General features: G+C 37.5%; 1 protein-coding gene across 1 annotated transcript in view; it reads right to left on the bottom strand.

Moving 5' to 3' along the window:
• LOC113100257 (NADP-dependent malic enzyme-like) overlaps positions 1-22,352 on the bottom strand; it is a 35,450-nt gene extending 13,098 nt beyond the window's left edge. The window contains exons 1-3 of the mRNA XM_026265035.1: positions 22,325-22,352; positions 5,495-5,570; positions 4,373-4,534 (exon numbers count right to left, since the gene is read on the bottom strand). Coding sequence (XP_026120820.1) covers positions 4,373-4,474 — 102 coding nt within the window. The 5' untranslated portion in view covers positions 4,475-4,534; positions 5,495-5,570; positions 22,325-22,352. The remainder of the gene's footprint in view (positions 1-4,372; positions 4,535-5,494; positions 5,571-22,324) is intronic.
• Positions 22,353-22,358: the final 6 nt, after the last annotated feature.

The following is a 22,358-nucleotide window of genomic DNA, read 5'->3' as shown; positions in this document are numbered from 1 at the left end:
CACACAAAATTTCAGGCATAATCTTTTCTGATTAAAGCGTCTTTTATCTGATAGGACTGAAAGAGGAAAAATAGAAAAGGTTGTTTGGGACTGGAAAAGCAACAAGTGCTATGAAGTTGTGTTCTGTTATGTGTATATATATATATACACATAGTTTCTCATTTAGCAAGACTTTCTTCTGTGTAACAAAATAAGACGTTTTGAATAATGTTAATAAAAGTTTTGGTCACCATTGACTTTCAATGTTTGAATAAAAACACGGAGACATTTCTAAAAGAAAGTAAATACATAAATAATAATAATAATGCATGCTCTCTGAAAAAATATACAGGAAGAGTGAAATTGACAAAAGGGATATTTTTCTTCCAGCACTACTTTGGACTTTTACATAGCAAGTGAGCACATAAAGGTGCCCTTAACAGAGGACTGTCTGGTTTCAGACGGTAAGTAAATTCATCAATGTGGGAGAAGAAAACAGAAAGTGCAGGCTGTGAAATGAGAAGGTAGCTGCAGGCAGATTTATTGTGTTCATAATGCACTTTTAAGTGCACACTCAGTGGGGGGAGGAGAAATAAATATAAGAGGGTCTGGTTTGTTGTGACTTTGTTTTTTAATCTAAAAAAGTCAACTTCAACTAAAAAAGGAGCGTCTTTGAACCTCACAAGAAACTAAACAAACATCAAACTGCCACACCTCCTCAGAAGTGGATTGTGCCAGTGATCCCATCAGTGGGGCGGAGACAAAACAAGCCCCTCCCACACTGCATTTATAGGTTAGTGAAGTGACATTCAGCCAAGTATGGTGACCCATACTCAGAATTTGTGCTCTGCATTTAACCCATCCAAAATGCACACACACAGAGCAGTGAACACACACACACTGTGAGCACACACCCGGAGCAGTGGGCAGCCATTTATGCTGCGGCGCCCGGGGAGCAGTTGGGGGTTCGATGCCTTGCTCAAGGGCACCTAAGTCGTGGTATTGAAGGTGGAGAGAGAGCTGTTCATGCACTCCCCCCACCCACAATTCCTTCACAAATCTTTTTACCATATTAAATTTCCTATCCATTATCTATTCACCTTCTCACCATTTGATGAAACCAGAAGCGACATGATAAAAAAAGCACTGCAATAAATGTAACGTCTGAAAATGTAATACATCAGATTACAAGCTAGGATAATTTCTAAAATAACAGATAAGCTTTGACAGAAATCCCACTCTGTGTGAAACAGATCCAGATAATGCAAGCGAAATCAGGACAAAATCTGATCCTAGACCTGCATAACTACTCAGAAGTGCTTTTGAAAAAATGAGTCACTAAGTGATGAGAGGAAGCCTTTCTCTCTCAGGGATTAATACTGGGTTTTGGTGAACTACGCTCTGTGTGTGTGAACTGTACGTGTATGTAGTCTTTCAGGTGAGACTAAGGCGCAGGAACAGTCAGGGTCTGTTAGCCACAGTCAGAGAATAATGAGAAAATGTGTGTGTGTGAGAGAGAGAGAGGAGAGATAATGAGAGAGGTAAGTCTCTTTGCCTAGGCCACCCACAACCACAACAGGCAGCACATTGTTTGTATGTGAATGTATGCATGTGGATGAGGTCATATGAGGTGATAGCGGTAAGTGTTCCTGCTGTCAATCAATATAAGATAAATATAAGAGACCATATAAGAGATCATATTCCCCTTTTAAACCACAGACACAAAACTGATGTAGTGACAGTTATCATAATCTGTTGTCTGGAGGTCTGCAGTGTATACAGAATCTCAAAGATCTCGATGCAGTCTAACACTGTTTAGACAAGGCACAATACTCCAGAAACACTCAAAGGAGGTATTTACATAAGTTCACAGACAGTGTTTAAATGGGTTTGATCAAGCTATTAGCTTTTGTTTGTACAGTCTGGTTCTACACTGCAGCTACAAAATCACTGAACTTTGAAAAAACATGTATACTATAGCTAGATAGATATATACATACATACCATACAAACATATATATATCCAGTTTGCTGACACAAGCAATTAGCACATTTAAGCTCTTCCAAAAAGCCTGCACAAAGCCCTTCCATGTTGTTTGCTCATCTTGAACTTTCTCTAGCACCCAGACCACAGGCAGCGTTCTTTACGGGTTAGAGTATAACCAGAGCGTACCAAACACCTTTAAATGATGTATGCTGATCATAGGGTAGATCAGATTCCTCATTGTCTGTATTGATGTTATTGACTGTGTTTGGAGAGTCAAAACTGATCCAGGTGCAGTCATTCAGTTCCCTCTGAGGGGCTCAAAGAGACGAGACAGCCTGACCTCAGTAGGCGTCTAGCTCCTTTAGAAATAACAGTAGACTTAATCTTTTAATAACCCTCATTTAATCATCAGACTACACAGTCCTATGAAACGCAAACACAGCTGTGGGGGTATAAGCCTGAATTCATCAATCACTAGACCTGTCATCTCTTCAGAATATCATGAAAATTAGATCTTAATTACCTGACTTGATAGAAACTGTCTTTAAATTTTTGACTTGAAGAGGAATAGAAGACTAAACAGCAAGCCATGTGTGTGGGTATGAAAACAAGCTTTCTGTACATCTACGTTGAGATCATTTTAATAACAAAAGCAGACTCTTTATCGTGAACAAATGCATGCAACATTAACCCAGACAGCGCAAAGTAAACAAATAAATATGTATAAATGTATAAATAAATGAAACAAAATTGGGGGGGGGGGGGTCTCTCCACTCCTCCAGCTGGATACACTTGGACGCAAATGCAGATGGGGGAGGGGGGGGTCTAGAGAGTGAACTCATTAAAAAGTGTTTAGATGCCCGAGGGTATGTTGAATAGCTGACTGGCCACTCCATATTCTGCAGCAGAAGACACATGTGGAGCTGTCCTGCTGGATACTGAAGCAGAAGTGAATGGGAAAACTGACTCAGAGCAGTTACACAACAGTGTTTAATGTGCTTTTACCCTCTAACTCATTTATGAGCTTTCTGTACAGACTTTCAAGAGTGTGAAGCTAAAAGCAAAAGCAAGATGCTTTGGACAAAAGCATATGCATGTTTCATCTTTTTGAATTCCTGCAGCAGCCTTTACTTTACTCTAGTTATTAGTGTCCCATGATCTTTCAAAAATCATTGCAATATGTTGATTATGTGCTCAGTTAATATTAGTTAGTTACCATTTCACCGCAATCTTTTGAATGATAGTGTATCACAATTTTCACAAAAATATTGTAACTGTTTTCAACATTGATAATATTAAGAAATGTTTCTTAAGCACCAAAAATCATGTGACACCGAAGACCGATGTTATAGCTGCTGAAAATTCATCTTTGACATTAAAGGAATATGTTTTCATGTATTCAAATAAAACTGTAAATTGTAATATTTAAAAATTTTACAGTCAGACTGTTTTAATCAAATAAATGCAGCATTGGTGAGCGGCATGCAGCATTTTTTTCATTACTTTGCTTGTAGAATAATTCTGATTAAATTAACCCACTAAACTGAAAGCTCTAATTAAAATGTTAAAGTTAAAAAAGTGAAGGTCAATAGTATGATTTATTACTGATTTTAAGAACCACAACTCTGTAAGAAATCATATTTCACAGTAAGTGATTTAATTTTGAGCAGTAAGAAAAAACAGTTTTAAAGTTTTGCCAAATTACTTTGTCCTGAACATGAAATCCTTTATTTTCCATTACTAGTTGGTTGAATACAAGTATTTGGACTTTATATTTAAACATTACTTCAAGTTAGCATCAAGCAGCTAGTTAGCATTATCTAACAAAATTCTTCAAATAAGCTATTAAAATTTTGTATTTCATTATTTATTTTCAGCTGAAACTGCCTGTACTCTGATTTAGCTGTAAATGTATAAAGCAAATTGCTTTGTCAAACTGGAGGCAATTTACCCCACCCATTGGGCCATTTTTCTCCCTCTCTCCATCCATGTGAGATTTGGCATCTACAATGGCATGGATAAGCCACTGCTCTGGCACAGATGGAAGTGCCAGGTGTCCACTGGCACAAAGCCTTGGTAGATGAGGCAGTGGTTTTCTATTTCTGAGGCGCCACACCCTTGGCCCTGTTAAGAATGACATAGACTTCATGCTCACTAAATTTACTTCTGAACTCACGGGGCTATTCATAGCCTACAGCTACTGCAGCAGTCACCTCTGTCCTTCTGCAACAACATTGCAATGCTGAGACCAGTGAAAACAAATATGCTGGTGGATTAGAGTCGTGAGAGAGGATGCGGCTGCTAAGGATAGTTAAGTCCCTCTTTGATTATGTCAGAGTAAGCGAGATGGCAGGCGTGTGTCAGCAGTCACGGTCTGGTTGGCTGTGGTGCCACAGGTCTGCGTACCTCATTGTCTGTCCCTACGTCCAGCATAACAGGCAGGCACTGCTGAGGTGGCATTCCACCACAGGCCGTGTAGAGGGCCAGTTTACCCACAGGGATGCCCATGCCATAGCAGCCCAGATCCCCCAGTCCCAGAATCCTCTCTCCATCTGTCACCACTACAGCCTAGAAAAAAATACAACCAAAAATACAAGTTAAGACAATTCACAAACAGACTACATTAATGACCAATTGCTGTGTAACCCCCCCCCCCCACCCCCCTGAACCAACTTTAATAAAATAAGGGGTCATTTATTCCTTTAAAAGGCATTTACACAAATACAAACTTACATTAGTGGTCAAAAGTTTGGCAAAATTAACGTTACATTTTTTTGAAAGAAGCCTTTTATGCTCAAAGACTGCATTTTTTATTATTAAAATTACAAGAAATACATAAAAAAACGAGACACATTAAAGTGACAGTATTGAATGGCAGCGTGTATAATATTTTGGACATTATATACTGAAGTAACTACAATAAAGCAGCCTGCACTTTTTAAACCTCTCTACTAAGCTTGCTGACCTAATTTATCAGCAAACTTTATGATCAAATTACTTAATTATAATAAAAAAAATGTTTATCTAGGATATTTATATCTGTGATTGGCTAGGTTGGCTTGTAAGACTGCCCTCCAGCAAAAAACTGATTTTCTGCTTTTATAGTCACATTTTCACAATAAACTACAAATTCAAAATAACAGCATGAGCTATGTAATTGAATCCCATTACCGGACGTAACTTTTTTACTGCTTCATTTCATACCACCCCGTACATCATTACCTTAATAACTTTTAAATGCTTAACGAGCAGATTAATATTACTTTTTGGCATATTATATGAATGTGACATAATATGACTTTTTTCATACCACCCCGTACATCATTACCTTAATAACTTTTAAATGTTTAACTAGCAGATTGATATGACTTTTTGGGCATTGTTTTCATGGTGCAAGTCATATAAATTTGGAATCAATGTCTTTGGAATTGGTGAAACCCTGGAGAGAGTTCATTTGTCTGACAGTGAGAGTTCTGGTACATTGTGTAATAGTGCAGGGTGGTGTAATTGGGAGTGGGCAAAACTCACACGAATGTCCTTCTCTGGCCAGCTCTGAAGAAGTGTGGAGATGTGGGAGCGGTCATGAATTGTAATAAAAAGGCCCCTACAAGACAGAAAAACAGAGTAAGTGACAAAACATGGTCAACTGAATTGATTCTGCTTTGTGTCCGTAGCGCAAGAGCTTCCATTCATTATATACATAGGAAATCAGATTAGCAAAACAACAGTGGACATCTAAAATGAGGAAGCAGAGTCTGTATTTTTTATTAAGTATAAATGCATGTTCCAGATCCATTTGGAACAATTCAAGCATCAAGTTCTACCCTCAGCTAATGTACAAAGCTTATTCACAGATTTATTCATTTATTTATTTATATTTTTTATTGATTGATTTTGGTAAATTGCAGTTTCTCCTGTTACCCCCTTTCTGAGGTGAAAATCTAATTTAAAACAAGAAATATTTCTTTAACAACTAACTGAAATAAAATAATTAAAGTTGAAGTAATTACTAAAACTGAAATAAAAATAAATTTAACCTAAGTAGCAATATAAAACAATTATACAAGTACAAAAAAATACAAAGATTTAAATGAAAATTTTAAAGCAAAAGGCACATTAAAATATTAATAAACAGTATCATAGTATATAAATAATATAACATTTCTGAAACACTGGTCTGTTTCATGAGCTCAATGGAAATGCTTCTTCTAATCTTTATCTGCTTCTGTTATTGTGTTACTAAAAAGTTGATTATACTGTATATTATCTTATGCAATTTGAATGCTTTGCTTTACTTCTCTAATCTAAATTATTTTCTGATCCAAATTTGTTTTTGAGATAGCCTGGCCTCTTTAAAAGACAACAGCCCTGAATAAAAATAAAATAATAAAGTAGAAAAAAATAAAAATAAAAAATAAATAAATAACCCTAACCCAATAATCAAGAACACAGGAAATTATTCTTTTGAGCAGACAAAACTTTATAATCAGTATCATCAGTCTTGCAGTGAACAAGAATTAATTGATTCTAATCGACTTCAGTCTATCTGCCCATTCTATAATCCCCAAGTGTGCTAATAAGGAGAGACTTTTTTATAACTACCCATAACCTTCAGAACATAAAAACAGTGGCTCCAGTACCTGGGCTACTGGAGAACGGTTTGTCAAAAAAGCTTCTCAAATGCAGTTCCCATTACCACTTGTGACTTAATTATGATGACTGTAAACATGTAAAAAGAAAGAAAGAACAAACCAGTTTCACAAGTCTATGTTGGTTGAGCATAGGTACACTGGTCTACCAATTAGACCAGTGCTTAGTGTAAAACAGCCTTATTAAGTCTGGAACATTATGTCTGTTGAAGGAGGCAGGAAGTTAAAACAACTTTGATAATATTTAAGTAAAGGTTACATTTGACCAATCCATGTCTAGAAAACAGATAAATGCTGGCTTAATGCGTGGTCTATGAATGGTGTTTGATCTGGGTGTGTAGTGTGTCTAGGTTGCTGATGCTTGGCTTGCTTTGCTGATGACTTTAGAGTCAGAAGATGCAGTAGATAAAAACAAATGCACTTCAGTGGCATTTCACATGTTCTTGGATTTGGAAAGACTCTCTCTGTTGCTCAAGCTCCCAAGTTTTTCTTTTCTGGTCTCATGAGATCCACTGACCATAGCTGGATGAACAGGATTCCTGTGACATCTTTCATCTTGAACTCGTAGGTATCTTGAGGACATACACCTACTGTAGATGTTTCTTTCTTCCACCCATGGATTCATGGAAAACTTCCAATCTCTCAGTCAGCCTGAGTTCACAGAATCCATAAAAAACAAATCATTCTTACATCTTGGAGAATCTTCTAGGCTACTCTAGGTGGACTTGATCAGAGTCCAAGAATCCTGGTTAAAGAAGAAATAAATGGAGGCCATCTTTTGACAGGAAGAACTCAGGCAATGACAGGAAATCTTAAGATCAGTATATTATAAATCGTCTGACTCCAGGAATAACATTTAGACATCCTTATAGACATCTACAAAATTCCAGTGCAGCTGAAAAAGCACATAAGAGCTTTTGCTCAGAAACTGACCCACGGTCAAATGAAAAGTACACGCCTGGGAGCAGGGATCATGCTCGAAACACAAACATAATTCAGAATGGATGCTCCTCTGACTCAGAGTTCTTTACAAGCCATTTATTACTGTACTATTTTCCTTGTCAGCTATTGTGGAAATATTATAATATTACTCACAAACTCAGGGACACCATCCATTACACATTGCAAATTCTGGAAACCTCTTTTATTACAATACTAATCTAAGGACTTGGTGTTAAATGAGAAATTAGTCCCATTATTAGCTAAACCAGTATACTAAGTTGCCTTTCTCTTAGATAAGCTCACTATGATGTCCCATAGTTCTGTGAATGTGGTTCGACTCTTGGTTGTAAGTATTTAAAAAGCATCTAAAAGAGTGTTTTAAAGAAATTTAATTTATTATTGTCTATTTTCCCCCTTTTTTTCCAATGTATGATACCAATTCTACTGGGAAATAAGCATAGTAGTCATTAACATTTTACTTTGTTATGTCTAAAGTTATTTCAAATTTGTTTGACATTATTGCAAATAATGTTATGACACCTTGGAAACCTGTTTCCCTCTCAAATACACTAAAAACTAAAAAGTCCCTGGTTTTCATTGCTCAATGATGTCCTCCTCCACAGTGAATCATCATATGCATGATGAGGGGAAAACCATAACAGATCTTTTAAACCATTCTGAATCATATACAGACAGCCTGCAAAACTTCCCCACATTATATCTGACATCACCTAGGTACCCACTGATCAACTTGTGTTTTTAAAGCAGTGAGCACTGTATCCAATCACAGACATTTCTGTTGAGCCCATGAACTGACTGTCCACATCCACTCAGTAATGTCAAACCACAAGTGAAAAAAAGGTGAAATCATTTAGCATATAAATGTGAGAAATTTGTATTTATACTCTGTCTGAAATGTATCCATAAATACAAAAAAGTGCCTGTGTACTTTTCCAGACGGTCAAAACGCACATAGTTCCGAATTTATTTTATAGATTCAAAATCACTGTAAAATCATCTGTAGATTGTATTGTGATATTGTGATACTGTTTAACTACAGTATATCTTTGTGCTCTGTGCATCACCGTTGCAAAGAAATATCTTCAAAATGATTTTCTCATGTAAATCGCACACTATTAAATGAGAAACCTTCAAATCTGGTACATACTGCTTTGACTTCAATCCTGAAATGAACCCACTGTTAAGTTTACGAACATTATCAACTCTTCATGCATCGGAGTAATCAGTATAACTTCATGTAACAAACTTACAGGCATACTGTGACATTTCTGCAGCATGGGATCTGGAAGCAGTCTAATCAAATTCATTTATTCACACATGAATTTTAAATCGCTAAATTATTCCCATGTACCCCCGCCCCCAGACCCCCAAATTGCAATCATCCTCATAATCAATTCAGCTCTCCCTTAGATTTCCTTCAGGATATAAAAAATAATAATAATTAAACTATATATATATAGCTGTGTGTTTCCTCCTTTTGGTGTCGGCATCTCTCAGTGCTTTTATGAAGAGAGCGCATCTATGCACCTTTCGGATAGTGCATCAAGAACCGGGTTGACTGGGTACTCTGTACCACTCGGACTCGGTACCACCTGTGCTGTAAAAACCTGGTAACGTAACATTACTTTTTTTTTAGTACTGACTTGGTACCGAAGTATTGGGTCTTTTGACAGCACTACTGTATATATATATATATATATATATATATATATATATATATACACATACACACTATCCGAAAGGTGCGTAGATGCGCTCTCTTCATAAAAGCACTGAGAGATGGCAACATCAAAAGGAGGAAGCAAACCAAACTAATAAAACACTTTACAGAAAGACACCCAGATCAAATCAAAGAGTTCAAGCTGGTAAGTTTCATAAATACATTGTTTCCCATACATTGATTTATTTGTGGCGGCCTGCCACAATATCAAAACTGACCACCACAAAGGCTTTTACTTTGTGAATAGACATGAGCACTGCACGTGTCAAAGTCGAAACCTAGTGCTGGTGTTTTTATATCACTGTATTTCTGAAGGAAACTGGCTGTCTTTAGAAAATTATGGATGTCACTTTTATTTCATCTTGCTGTAATGCCTGAGCAGTGTTTGTGAAGGTTGGCTCAGCACTTATTTAATTACAGCCATTAACGGAGAAACCTCTCTCACATGCTATACAAGCGCCTTCTGCTGGCAGAGAATGAATTTTGCATATATGCCAATACAAATAAAGTGCAAGGTATTTTGTAATAAACATGTTTGCTTTGGTACCTAAACTGGTACTGAGAACTGTGGATTTTCACTGGTATTGGTACCGAATACTAAAATTTTGGTACCGTGACAACACTACAACACAGACATAGGAAGTAAAACAACACAGGCTACAATCCTGGTAATATATACCCCCGGAAAAAAACATTTTTGCGAGGGAGGGCAGAGGCTCTGGAGGAGGCCATGGAGCAGGAGAAAGGCAAGGACTGGAAAAGGTGATGGCGGGAGGAACCATGGTGGGAATGACAGAGGGAGGAGCAAGATGGTAAACAAGAGTCCACCCATAAAGGAGTCATGGCGTAGAAGCCCTTGATGACACCATGGGGTGAGCAATAGAGATGGATCCGCTTGAGGTGGAGATCCAGGTAAAGCCGAGCAGATAGAGAACCAGAGTGACACTGCACATCTGGAGGGCCAAGGCGAAGCTGACAGCTCATGTTACTGAGGCAGAGATGGGGACCTGGAAGACAGTGGTGGAGCAGGAGTGACTGCAAACAAAGGCGAAGCCAGAGGAGTGGAATCCCATGGCGGAGGCAGGTTGATGACTGACCAAGGTGGAGTCAGAGGGACAAGCAAGCCCGGTTGAACAAGTGGGAAGATGGGCCATGGTGGAGACAAGAGAGCCAAGGCAGAGCCAATGGGTCAGAGGGATGTCATAGAGTCCAGGACTTAGAGGCAGAGACAAGTAATCCTCATGCCTAGGCAGAGTTGGAGACTGAAAGGCCTGAGGCGCATCCACATAATAGGGTACAGCAGACTTAGGAGGAGCAGAGGGACAGACAGGAGTCAGTGGAGATGAGGCCAAGGAACCGAGGGAACCAGTGGAGACACAGGAGGTGCAGGAGATAGTATGCTGGGCGGAACTAGTGGAGATCTTGGAGATTCAAGGCTGGGCAGGGCCAGAGGAGATGAGAGAAACAGGGGATCAGACTCTTCCAGAATCTCTAAATGGCTCAGAGGCCAGCAGCAGCTCATCCTTACCCTTGTACTCAACAATAAGCCTCTGGGGCGATAAAAGACTGAGTCGCTTCCTTTTGCACTTGATCATGAATCGAGGCAAGCGATTGCTCTGTGGAGCGGGGTGATGGCTGGATGAGCTCTTGAATAGGAGTGGGGCTGGTGATGTCCTCTGATGGGCAGACAGTGAAAGGAAAGCCACAATTCACCAGCATCCACTCTCTCAAGGACCTTCGCCGGACAGCTTAGCCTTTGTCGTGTTGTTGAGCCCAACATAGTAAAAGCTACACAGGCAGCTGCATGTAGAAATCCGGTAGGCGAGATCTAAAAATACCATTGTGTGGTCCTCGAGGTAGAGATAGTCTTGCTCCAAACAGAGCAGACATACAGCTGGTATATCTATAGCAAGGAGGGAGGTAAAATAATACTACTAATAATCTACTAATACTACTAATAATAATAATAGTCCAATCTCCTGTCACAGTTGGTGGCTGTAATTAAGCACACGAAGATAGAGTATTTAATTAAATAGTCTTTTATTAAGTCGTTCCAAATGGAACAGGAATACTCACGAGCAGGGAAACAAAATCACATAAAACAGATGTGAATGGACAATAGTACTAAGAAAATTCAGGGTATAAATGCACAAAGAAAGTAATCATGCAGAACAGAAACAGGTGTGGGACCATAGAAACTAACAAGAGGAGGAAAAATAAATCAAGGAAACAGGCAACACAGGCACAATATATTATATCAGAAATTCTCAGAAACAACACACCGTGTGGGTTGTTCAAGTGCTGCTGTAGTGAGTATGTATCAAAAGTGGTGCACAGACGGCCAATCAATGAACCTGTGTCCAGGGCAATGTGTTAAAGCACACAGTTAATCACAACCTTCTGCATATGGGCTTGCGTAGGTGACGACACAACCGAGATGAGCCCAAGATCACAAAAAATGGACCATGGATGATTGGAATAATGTGGTCTGGTCTGAAAAATTTAAATTCCTGGTGCATCACGTCAACAGCTGAGCACGGATACTCCAATTACAAACAGAGACTATGGCACCTGGATGCACTGTTGGGCAGACACAGGCTGCCGGAGGCGGTGTTATGCTGTGGGCAGTATTTTCTAGGCCCCATTATCCCAATAGCACAATCCCTGACATTTGTCAGGTATCTGAACTTTGTTGTGGACCAAATGCACCCATTTATGGCAACTGTGTTCCTGCCAGTGATGGCCATTATCAACAGAATAATGCGCCATGCCACACTGCTAGTATTGTCAAGGAGTGGGTTTGAGGAGCGTGATGGTGAATTTCTGTTAGTGCCTTGGCCTCCAAAATTGATAAATCAAGTATTTGTGGTTCAGTTTGGAAAAGCGGGTTCGTGCTACATCACCACCACCACCCCGCAAAATACAGGATCTGGAGGACGTGCTGTTGACTTTATAGTACCAGATACCACAAGAACTCCTATCGGCACCTCATTGAATTAATGCCTTTCCACTTGGTCGGTGTTTTGCGGGATAAAGTAGGTCCTACAGGTTATTACGTAGGTGGTCATATTTTAATGGTTCATCAGTGTGTATATAAATATACATACATATACATGCATACACACCCACACAGACACTCAAAATCATATTTACATTAGGTAAAATCCAGAAAAAGCTATAAAAATGTAAGGAATAAAAAATATACATACATGAATATAAATGAGAAAAATCTAAATAATGTTAATATTATTTATCATAATCATTACATAGTATGTATTAATATATAGAAATGTCTAAATAAATTGCAGAAGAATTATGTCAACTATTCCAAAGAGAAAATTATCCCATGGAGATCCTCTGGTTTAAATAAATACAGAAAAAGAAACATGTGATGATAAAGGACAGCAATAGGAATGGGGCATGCGATTACTGTAACTTATGTGGCTGGATATGACCAATTTCTGGCCCCAAAAAACATTGGCAATACAATTTTTCAGCATGTGGTTACTGGTTTCTTGACACAGACTCTTTCCTAATTCTGATCTATGAGATAATTACAGGACAGAAAGTTAATATGAGGAGAGGAGAGGAGAGAAGAGGAAAGGAGAGACAAAGAATATGCAGGTATTGTGCAACGATCCCACAAACATGACCTCAGCTGATTGTTATGCACATCAGTGGGCACTTTTGGTCTTTGAAAGGAAGGGCAAATGTAGGTTCCTTAATGAACTGCCTTACAATAATATTTGTGATATTTAGTTGGCAAATGGAAATGTGTGTAGAACAAGCTGTAACAAATAAAAGTTCTGTAACATCAACTGTGTCTTATGTCATTGTGTGGGCACAATCCAATAACAATAAAACAGAGCCTAAAATCTGTGAGAGCACCATGTGGGAGTGTGCAAGGCATGCGTGTGTGTGCTTTGAGGGATGGAAAAGTGCTTGGCTGGAACGAGATGGGGGGATGTGGATAAAAAACAAAGAATCAGCTGGACAAACACACCATTAATTCTTTCCAAGTCCCTCTCTTCCGCTCTGTGCAGGCCACTAGCAGCAACAATAGACTGCTCTCCACCAAGCTGCCAATGGCGGCCAAACTTTCCTCTTTTCCAGTAAGAGGAGTGCATTGATTAAGACCTTCATCTTTCTGAAACCACCACCCTTTTTGGTATAGCCTGTGCAAGGTGCAAAGCCATTTCAGATCCTGAAGAATTATAATCCCAGACTATCATTGTCAGACCTCAAGTGCCAGTCTGAGGTTTGCCTCAATCTCTCGATGAGCAGTGCAGACACAGCTAAGAGTTTTTAGAATAAAAATGATAGCCAGAACGAAACAATGATTGCAGTGCATGTAGATGGTACTGGCCTTTTTCCTTAGATAAAATGTGGTGCAAATCAGCTGCATTTTAATGTCTTTGGGTCAGAGTAGGCAGCCCGTCTATATTTGTGGGAGTCACAGACAGTTCTTCGACCCAGCATCCAGACAGCCAGAAGAGTCAAATTACCCAAGCTTACATAACAGTGAAATACACACACACACACACAAAGAAACACAACACTAATGGAATAAGCCCTCTGCAGTCAAAGTAAAAAGGACAGATAAATTACAGCCAAGCTCCATTTTTCCATCAATTACTTTGCAGGAATTGTTGCATTTTGCTGTAAAGTCGACTATTAAAGAACTGACATGCTAAAAACGCTACATCAAATAATGTGAATGGCCAATGGCATAAGATGACTTCTACTCTACATCAAAGGCCAAAACTGCACCAACATCCCATATGAAAATAGTATTAGTGGTGTCTGACCACACAGAGATTCTTTTAAGGAAAGTTCATTCAGAAAGCCTTGGAAATTATATAAAAGGCAAAGTTACAGCATTATTAAATGTTGCTTGTGTGACTATAATTTATGGATTGTGCAGATTTGTTAAATTTTATAGATGAATGTGGACTGCATTTTCTACAAGCATGTAAAATCTAACATTGTCTTGTGGGACGACTGTACACAAATCAATGTTAATGTGATCCAGATGTCTCATCGGACCCCATTTCAACAGAATATTAATGCAAGGATCATGTTAAGAAGTATACTAAGCATGATTTGATTATTTAGTAGTAGAAAAAATACTTACTCAAACTTACTCAATCTTACTCAAAACAGCTTAAGATTCTCTGAACTCTTACGCCGCCTTCACACTGGCAGTTGAAATCCGCTCCGTAATACGCAATACTCCCCCAGTGGACATCGTACTACACAGCTGAAAAGCTTCGAAAGCGAATAGAACAAAAATGGCAGAGAGATTAGAACGATTGATATTGTCTGTATCTGAATGTGCATGTCAGGTCAGCTAAATGTGATATAGTGGTATATAGGGCTGCAACAACCCTGCACTCCAGCGAGAGAGACCAAGTGTGTCTGAGAGAGGGGGGCACGATATTTAATTATTCATTTTAATTGTATGAACTGCCCTTATAATGTTAGAAAATCATAAAAAAAAATGACATGACAACTTATCGTTAAAAAAATCATTATTTATTTTATTAAAAGTTATGAATTCAGGTTTGTTTATCAGTACCATAACAACGCCAACTTCCGCTGGAATTGTCGGATAGGAACCGTCCGTAGTCTTTCGCAAGAGTTAAATTTTTTGAACGCATCCGGATGACCAACGGACACGATTTTTTTCGCACCGCACTCGTTCGGACCCGGTTCGTAGCCATTCGCATGCGGTCTGCGAATCTGCGAATCTGGTGCATCTTCCCTCTTTGGCATGTGGGTACAAGTAAGAAGCTTGGGTTAGGTGCAAAGTGGACAAATCTTATAATCTCAAGGGAAATATAAAAAACAGCCTGAATTGTTCATGACATGTTTATTTAGGTAAAGCTTTTTCCCAAACAATTACAAGAACAATATATTCCAAAGCATCCTCTGTTGACTGTGGGTGTGCTGCACCCACAGTGCCCATTGATTCTCTGCTAAAGCGGCGATTACTGCAAATTTTCCCCCAAGCAAAGCATCCAAATTATCTTGAACAGCTGTGTTTATGTATCTAATGAATATAAATATTCAAAGAAAAGGTCTATTGAAACATACCATGGGCAAGGTACACTGCATATAAAAAGGATTTCGTAATTTAATTAGAGCAGTACAAAAATCTTCTTAGAAACTATTGTAAACAACAAATAACAGCTTAAGAGTTTGCCATATGCAGTCAAATTATCCATTTAGTCTGGTCTTTGCTTGCATGGCATGGTGGTCCATGACATTTGTTAAGTTTCACATCTCTCCAAAATCTTGACGCCATGGTGATGTGAGCAAAAAATAAATCTGACACCAAAGTTTTAATGATGATAAACTCCCACATTTCAGAATTATATGCACTAACTGAGAAGTAAATTGACACTGAAGAGTTCCATTTCTTTTTTTTTACCTCCAGTCATGCAATTTCATTTGTGCTGAAATGCCTGTCAGGATTTTTGTGTCCTCATTAATGTGATTAACATCCTGAGATATTTATTCAGAAATTTTGCATACATCACCCTTTCTGAAGTACTGAGTGCAACCTCTTAATGCCTTCCAAGTTATAAAACTCCAAGGGCACAAACATGAAACATAAATTCTTAAATAATGTCCCATAAAATGTAATGTTTTTAAAGACACAAGTCCTTATCCTGGTACACATCATTATTTAAAGGCTTGCATCCGGAACCAAACATTAACAATTTTGCTAAAAGGAAAAAAAACTAAATGTCAAGTCAAGATTAATGAAATGAAGTAAATCTGAGTTTTTGTCCATAAAGGTTACTTTCTCACATTTTTGATGAGGACAAAATTGCAAACAGGCTTATTTATTTAACTAAATCACATTTAAAGTCTCCAGGCTGGAATTCTATTTTGGACTTATTGCAGCTGATAAAATAATGAGGCACTAAAATTAAATGTAGAAGCGTCCTATTTTGACCTATTGGACAGGGCCTTTTTAAATTATGACACCACATAGAGTTATAAAATGCTGCAATATTGTTCTGCACTGCAATAGAGCATGAAAAAGAGGGTTCTTTACTCCCCTTGAGAAAATCATAGCATGCTGCAAAGTGTTTCACAAGCCCTTATTAATCCTACTCTGGCATCTTCAGTTCATTCCCAAACTATTAAAAGATCTCTTTACAGTTAGGCCAAAGATTGTGTGCTGTGACTTTCCTACTTCACGTCATTTCAGAGAAACAGGCAGACCGGAGTCTGGTGCTTGACTTAGTACTAAAATTCAAACTGTATAAGGAGTTTTTTTCCCCCTTGGTCATTAGGTTTAAAGAATTTAAAGTTCACCTAAACATGAATTCATTATTGTATGACTTTTTGTTTCTTCCATTAAACACAAAAGGAGAAAATTTTAAATATACAGTTTTTCCCCCCATGCAATTACAATGTATGGACCATTAAGTGGTCTATTCAACAGGTTCACCTGAGTCTGAAAGGGCTGAATTTAAGTCATCATTCACAAATTGTTTGGCTGGATCATTGGAAACCGGATCAGTCCAGTTTGTGAACAAATCATTGAGCCCAAATCAACAACTCAAAAGAATGATTTATCCTCTCAATGGGCATTATGAATGTTGCATGTACTTTTAACGATACTTCAGTATTAGGTTGAGTAAATTAATGACAGGATATTCATTTAAAAATATTCCTTTAAAATCTTCTAGCCATAAATTCTGTACATTTTAGTAAACGTAGCTTTCATATTTATAATTTTCATCCAACTGAATTGTACTTTCATAAGCTGTTCCATGAAAAAACCAAACAATAATTTCACAAATACACTCCATCCAAGCCTCAAAAGAAAGAAGCGTTGTGTGATTTGTTAAGCACAGATCATGGTATAATGTCTTATCTCTGCAAAACAGGTGAAAATGATTTCATAACATTATAAAAAATCTTCTTAGCACTGACAGATAATGCCACACATGGCTAAGACCTCAAAACCTCTAAAACAAATGAGCATGATGTTCAATTTGATGTTATTAAAGAGTGCTTATTTAATTTATGTCCTGCTAAACACTGCATAAATTTGCTACACTACTTTATAATCAACCCAGCCAATGAGCAGAAGCATATTGCCAAGGTAACTGGAAATAAAAATCAATCTCCAAAATCAAAGCAAAAAAAAAAAGGGGGGGGGGGGATACAGACCCCGTCTCCCTGAGTGGGAGATTCCTCAAAAACTTTTTGGACTACAAAGGGATGTATAGCTCAAATACATATTCAAGAGGTCTGGTATCAAACTCTGATCAAGGTAACTTCATTTTTGTTTTTGTTTTTTATAAATTGCTTACCAGGATTTTGTCATCACAGGAATAAATAATATTTTTAAATATTAAACTAGAAAACTAGACTTAACTAGATCAAAATCTTTTAAATTATCTTCATCTCTTAACCTCTTACTGATCGCAAACTTTTAAATGGTATTGTAAACACACCTAAAATTGTCTGAATGTCATTTCATTCGAAAGAAAACTGAAACTAAGTGGCATTTATTTTCAGTAATAAACTCATATATTTTCACATATTTTTAAATATGAATTAAATATATTTTGGGGCCACTGCACAAGTCTTTTAATAATTTCATGCTAAATTATTTCATCAGCCTAAACTTAGCATATCCTGCAGCCTCAATTTAAATTTCTGATACAAGAACCACAGGATTGCTCTATGACACATGGGGAAGCAAACATGCAGCACATTTTAATAATTCTCTGTATCTAAAAAAAAACTGACAAGAAAGTAAACACAGCAAACTGGAACAATGTCAAATGCTCAAAACAGCTAAATCTTCCTTCCATAATTTGCCTCACAGAAGTTTTTGCTGTTGTTTCCTTATTATCTGATAAATTTTCATAACGAAAAGTAAACTATCCCACAGAGATGATTCTAATTCCTACTTAGGATAAAGCAAAAAAGCATAACATGTCTGCATGTCAATGTGGTTGGAAAATAAGGTTTCTGAGTAACTGGAGAGCATTCACATCCATCACAGAATGGTAAATCATTCAAACTCTTACCACTAGGAAATAGGATCTTATGAAATGAGTTTTATGATATTCAGTTCTTCAAATACTCTACAGTAGATAAACTACAGTGCATGCAAATTCACAGGACAGGAGGATGCTAGGAGCCTCTAACACAAATGTTGTCATTAACAACTATATCAACCAATACTGTCAACATTATGCATGTAAACATACATTATGTAAAGTTCTACAAATTTACAAGGGGGAAAGGAATTTCAACAGCCAATTTCAATGATTTGTTAGAGAGAAACACTGGCCTGGAATTGGGTAATATTGAATACTGCACTTTTAACAAAATCTGCTATAAAAACACTGTGGCTTCAAACTTTGCAGACACCCATAGAGAGAAAGTCAAAAGTACTATATGTTATATTATTTGTGATGTCCATAACAATGCAATTAAATGTTATAGACCTATATATCTCGAAGTTGTTTAGTGACTGAAGATAATGCCAAAGCATGACAGTGACAAGCCCCTGAATGAATTGTTAAACACAAAGTGTGACATTACGATGGTACATTAAGAAGTATACACCAATTGGAACAGAGAGAGAAATTAAACTTTCCACAACCTACGACTGTGTGTTTACTCAGGATGTGATTTTATACCCCACCAAGCCTATACTACTTGAGCTCCAAAATATTACACAATGTCCACAAATTCAAGAAAAAAAAAAAAGAGAATCTTAAACTGATGGTTTTCTGGAACTCAACGCAAGTCCTATGAAAAAGGTACAACTGCTCCCTCAAACAAGGGGTAAATGAAGGAAAATGGAGTTACTAAAAGTACATCAATCCAGTCTTAGTGTGTGTGGGCCAATAAAAGAGTGCATGTTTAAAAACCTCTTATGAGGGCAACAAAGTTTAAGGAGAAGTGCACCCTATATTCTACATAAATGACAACTCTTATAAGCAATCTCTCTGTCATTACCTCAGGAATAATAACAGGAAAGATATCCGGCCTCACACTTAATCTATGTTGTTTTTCTAAACAGGCCAAAAAAGCTACTGTAATTAGACTGTTTTACACCTAAGCAATTAGACAATTGCAGTTTTGACCTTTGGAGCTGCAACTGCAAACCCATGTTACTCAGAATCTAGTCAAAATTAACTAAACTAAATCTAGAAAAGTCCAAATCTATAATGATGCTCCTCTTTCAAAAGATTATTTTATAAACTTAGTAATACACCAAACCATTTCACATTTGCATCTACTTACATCTTATAGTCTGGTATGGGAACTGCTCAGAGGCACCGCAGACAAAAATCAGCCAATGCATCACAGGGACAAGACTTCCTGCTATTGAGGAAATCCAGAGAAAACTCTGTCTACATCGAGCTGCCTCATTCTTAATGACTCCTTTCACCCTGGCCATAGGCTGTTCAACCTCCTGGCCTATGGAAGGAACTTCAGGAGCCTCCGGACAAGGACCAGCAGACTCAGGAACAGTTTTTTCCCTACAGCTGTTGCCTTACTGAATTCTGCCCTCTGAATACCACAGAATTTTTTTTTTTTTTTTTCTTTTTCGAAGCTGCTGTATATTAAAAAAAAAAACACAAGGTGGGCGAATTTGCATGCTATTTAGAAGCTTATAGAAGTTTAATCCTTCACACAAGTTAATTAGTTTTTTAGCACCCCCCCTGAACTGTTAAGCCACTCCTTAGCAGCTCAAAAATCCAGGAGCCTTCACTGACCCTCAGAAATAAGAAATTCTCTAGTCTGTTCACTTGTGTCTGAAGATCAATGGTGGGAAAAGAGGGTCAGCAAGATCATGTCACACCAAGACACTATGTGGGGTTCAAAGATCTGATATGAACTGGGAAAGCACAGGAAAGCTGACATCAATTTCATCAAGCTTTTGTAAAGTGTGGCGAATGAGAGTGATGATAAACTGTTTTATTATGCAGTGTTGTCTTTAAAAAAGCATTACATTATGCAACACTGCATATAACACCACCTTATATATATAAAAAATTCTGGTTAATACATTTGTAATTAATGTACCGGTCATTTTTTACCCAAGGCCATTAATTATCTGAAAGACTTCCTCAGTTTTTTCTTATTAACATTTAGTAAATATGTGTAAAACCCTGGCTGAGCACTTAATGTGACTGGAACACACTGCTGCAGTGTTTTATCTGTGTGGTATTAATACCCAACAGTACCTCACACTGTGCATTTCACATTGTTGCGATAAAGTCCCTTTAAGTCATGTCACTCGGCGGCCATCTTTGAAATGCCTCTTGGGCATGCATTTGCAACTCTTTGATCTCTTTGAATGGGGAAACACCAAATTCCCCAAAATTGTTCACTAAGCTTACAATTAAATTTCATATTTTGAAATCACCAAGAAATCTGACAACAACTGTGTCATAAATATTGTTACTTTTGCTCAAATAGGGCTGTTAAAAGCTTATTTTTCAGGCTATAGTGACATGTCTTGGGTATTCTATAGTCTTCGGTTGCGATTAGCTGCTCTAACCTGAGATTATTGCTCCAACCTGGTGGCTCCATAGAGAAAATCTAATCACACACACACACACACACACACACCACACAGTTATCTGCTTTAAAAATCATTTAGATCATTACCACTGAGAAACAGAGAATATCAAAGATTTAACCTTTTAAGACGGCAAATTCCTCTTGGAGAATTTCCTTGTTTATCAGAAACAACAGCAGAAACTTTTTTTATTTACAAGCTTAAAAGAGTTAAAACGCCCAAACATGAAACCTCTGTCATCATTTACTGATGCTCATGTCGTTCCAAACCTGTATGACTTGCTTTCAAGGCTATGGAAAACAAAATACGATATTTTGAGGGATTTTTTCTAAAACAATGAAAGTCAAAGGAAATATACTGTATCTGAACTATTATATTTAGTAAGTTTTGAAATATCTGTCTTTGTGTTCCAGAAAAAAGTAAAGTTTTAGAATGATTTAAGGTTGTAAATATCTTTGGAATATATAACATGAGAAAAAACACTGGGTCAAATATTCAAGTGATATTATTAAGTGACAGATGAATTTGCAGCAAAATACAGTAGTTTGAATGGCCCTCAGTCTTTAACCCTTATCAACAAAAGAAAGCTTTTTTCCTTCTTTTTTTCCTTATGTTTATCTACTATCCTAACGATGCACAATTAAGTGGTTAGTTGCATTTTAGCATAGTATTTTCCCCAGCTGTCTTTCGACCCTATCAGAACAGACTTGTGGCACATTTTTGGGTTGCAGTCCACCAGTTAAGAACCACTGCCTATATCATACAATCAGAAGTAATGAGTCTGCTTGGCATTCTTTTCGAATACTTTGCATTTAGGGAGACTGCGAAAGGCTCTCTTGTAACACTGAGGGAAAGCTCTAAAATGTCCCCTCATTTAAGGATCCTATAGGAATTCCCTCAAAATGAATCTGAAAACAATAAAAAGACTTGAAATGCATTCTTATTTTTGATTATGTCCAGATCTAATTCAATCCACAAAGTACAGCAGACAAAAAAAAGAGGCATAATTTGATATATAAAATAGGTGATAAAGACTACTAATCATAAGTTGACCCAGCACAGGAAGCTGAGAATGATAACAATCTCATAAAATACGCCAAGCTCATCAATTAACTGAAGGTTATGCTTATTTATACTGGAATATACTTCAAGGAGTCTAAAAAAATCTAACAGAACAGCTTTCAAATTCCACCATACAATAGATTTCTGTTATGACAGGATGTATATTCAACTCTCCAGACACATGTTTCAACTTTCCAGAGTTATTCGGTTTCATTTGCCTGGAGGCGAGATATTCAATGATTTGTAGAACAATTCAAAAAGCAGAGCGACAATGCCAGGAGCTGTAAGAGAAGCTGTCAGTTGGATGGATGTGCTTGCTTAAGGAGTTAAGGTGTTGAAGGAGAAAGAACTTATTTAAAAAAAATTCAGTTACATTCGCAGTCTCTTACCTAGGTCTCCTGAAGGTAAGGCCGTACTGCTGGC

The sequence above is a fragment of the Carassius auratus genome, unplaced genomic scaffold (assembly GCF_003368295.1).
Source record: "Carassius auratus strain Wakin unplaced genomic scaffold, ASM336829v1 scaf_tig00217210, whole genome shotgun sequence".
NCBI lineage: Eukaryota > Metazoa > Chordata > Actinopteri > Cypriniformes > Cyprinidae > Carassius > Carassius auratus.
The sequence above is the reverse complement of the archived record's forward strand: the minus strand, read 5'-3'. Positions and strand labels throughout refer to the sequence as shown.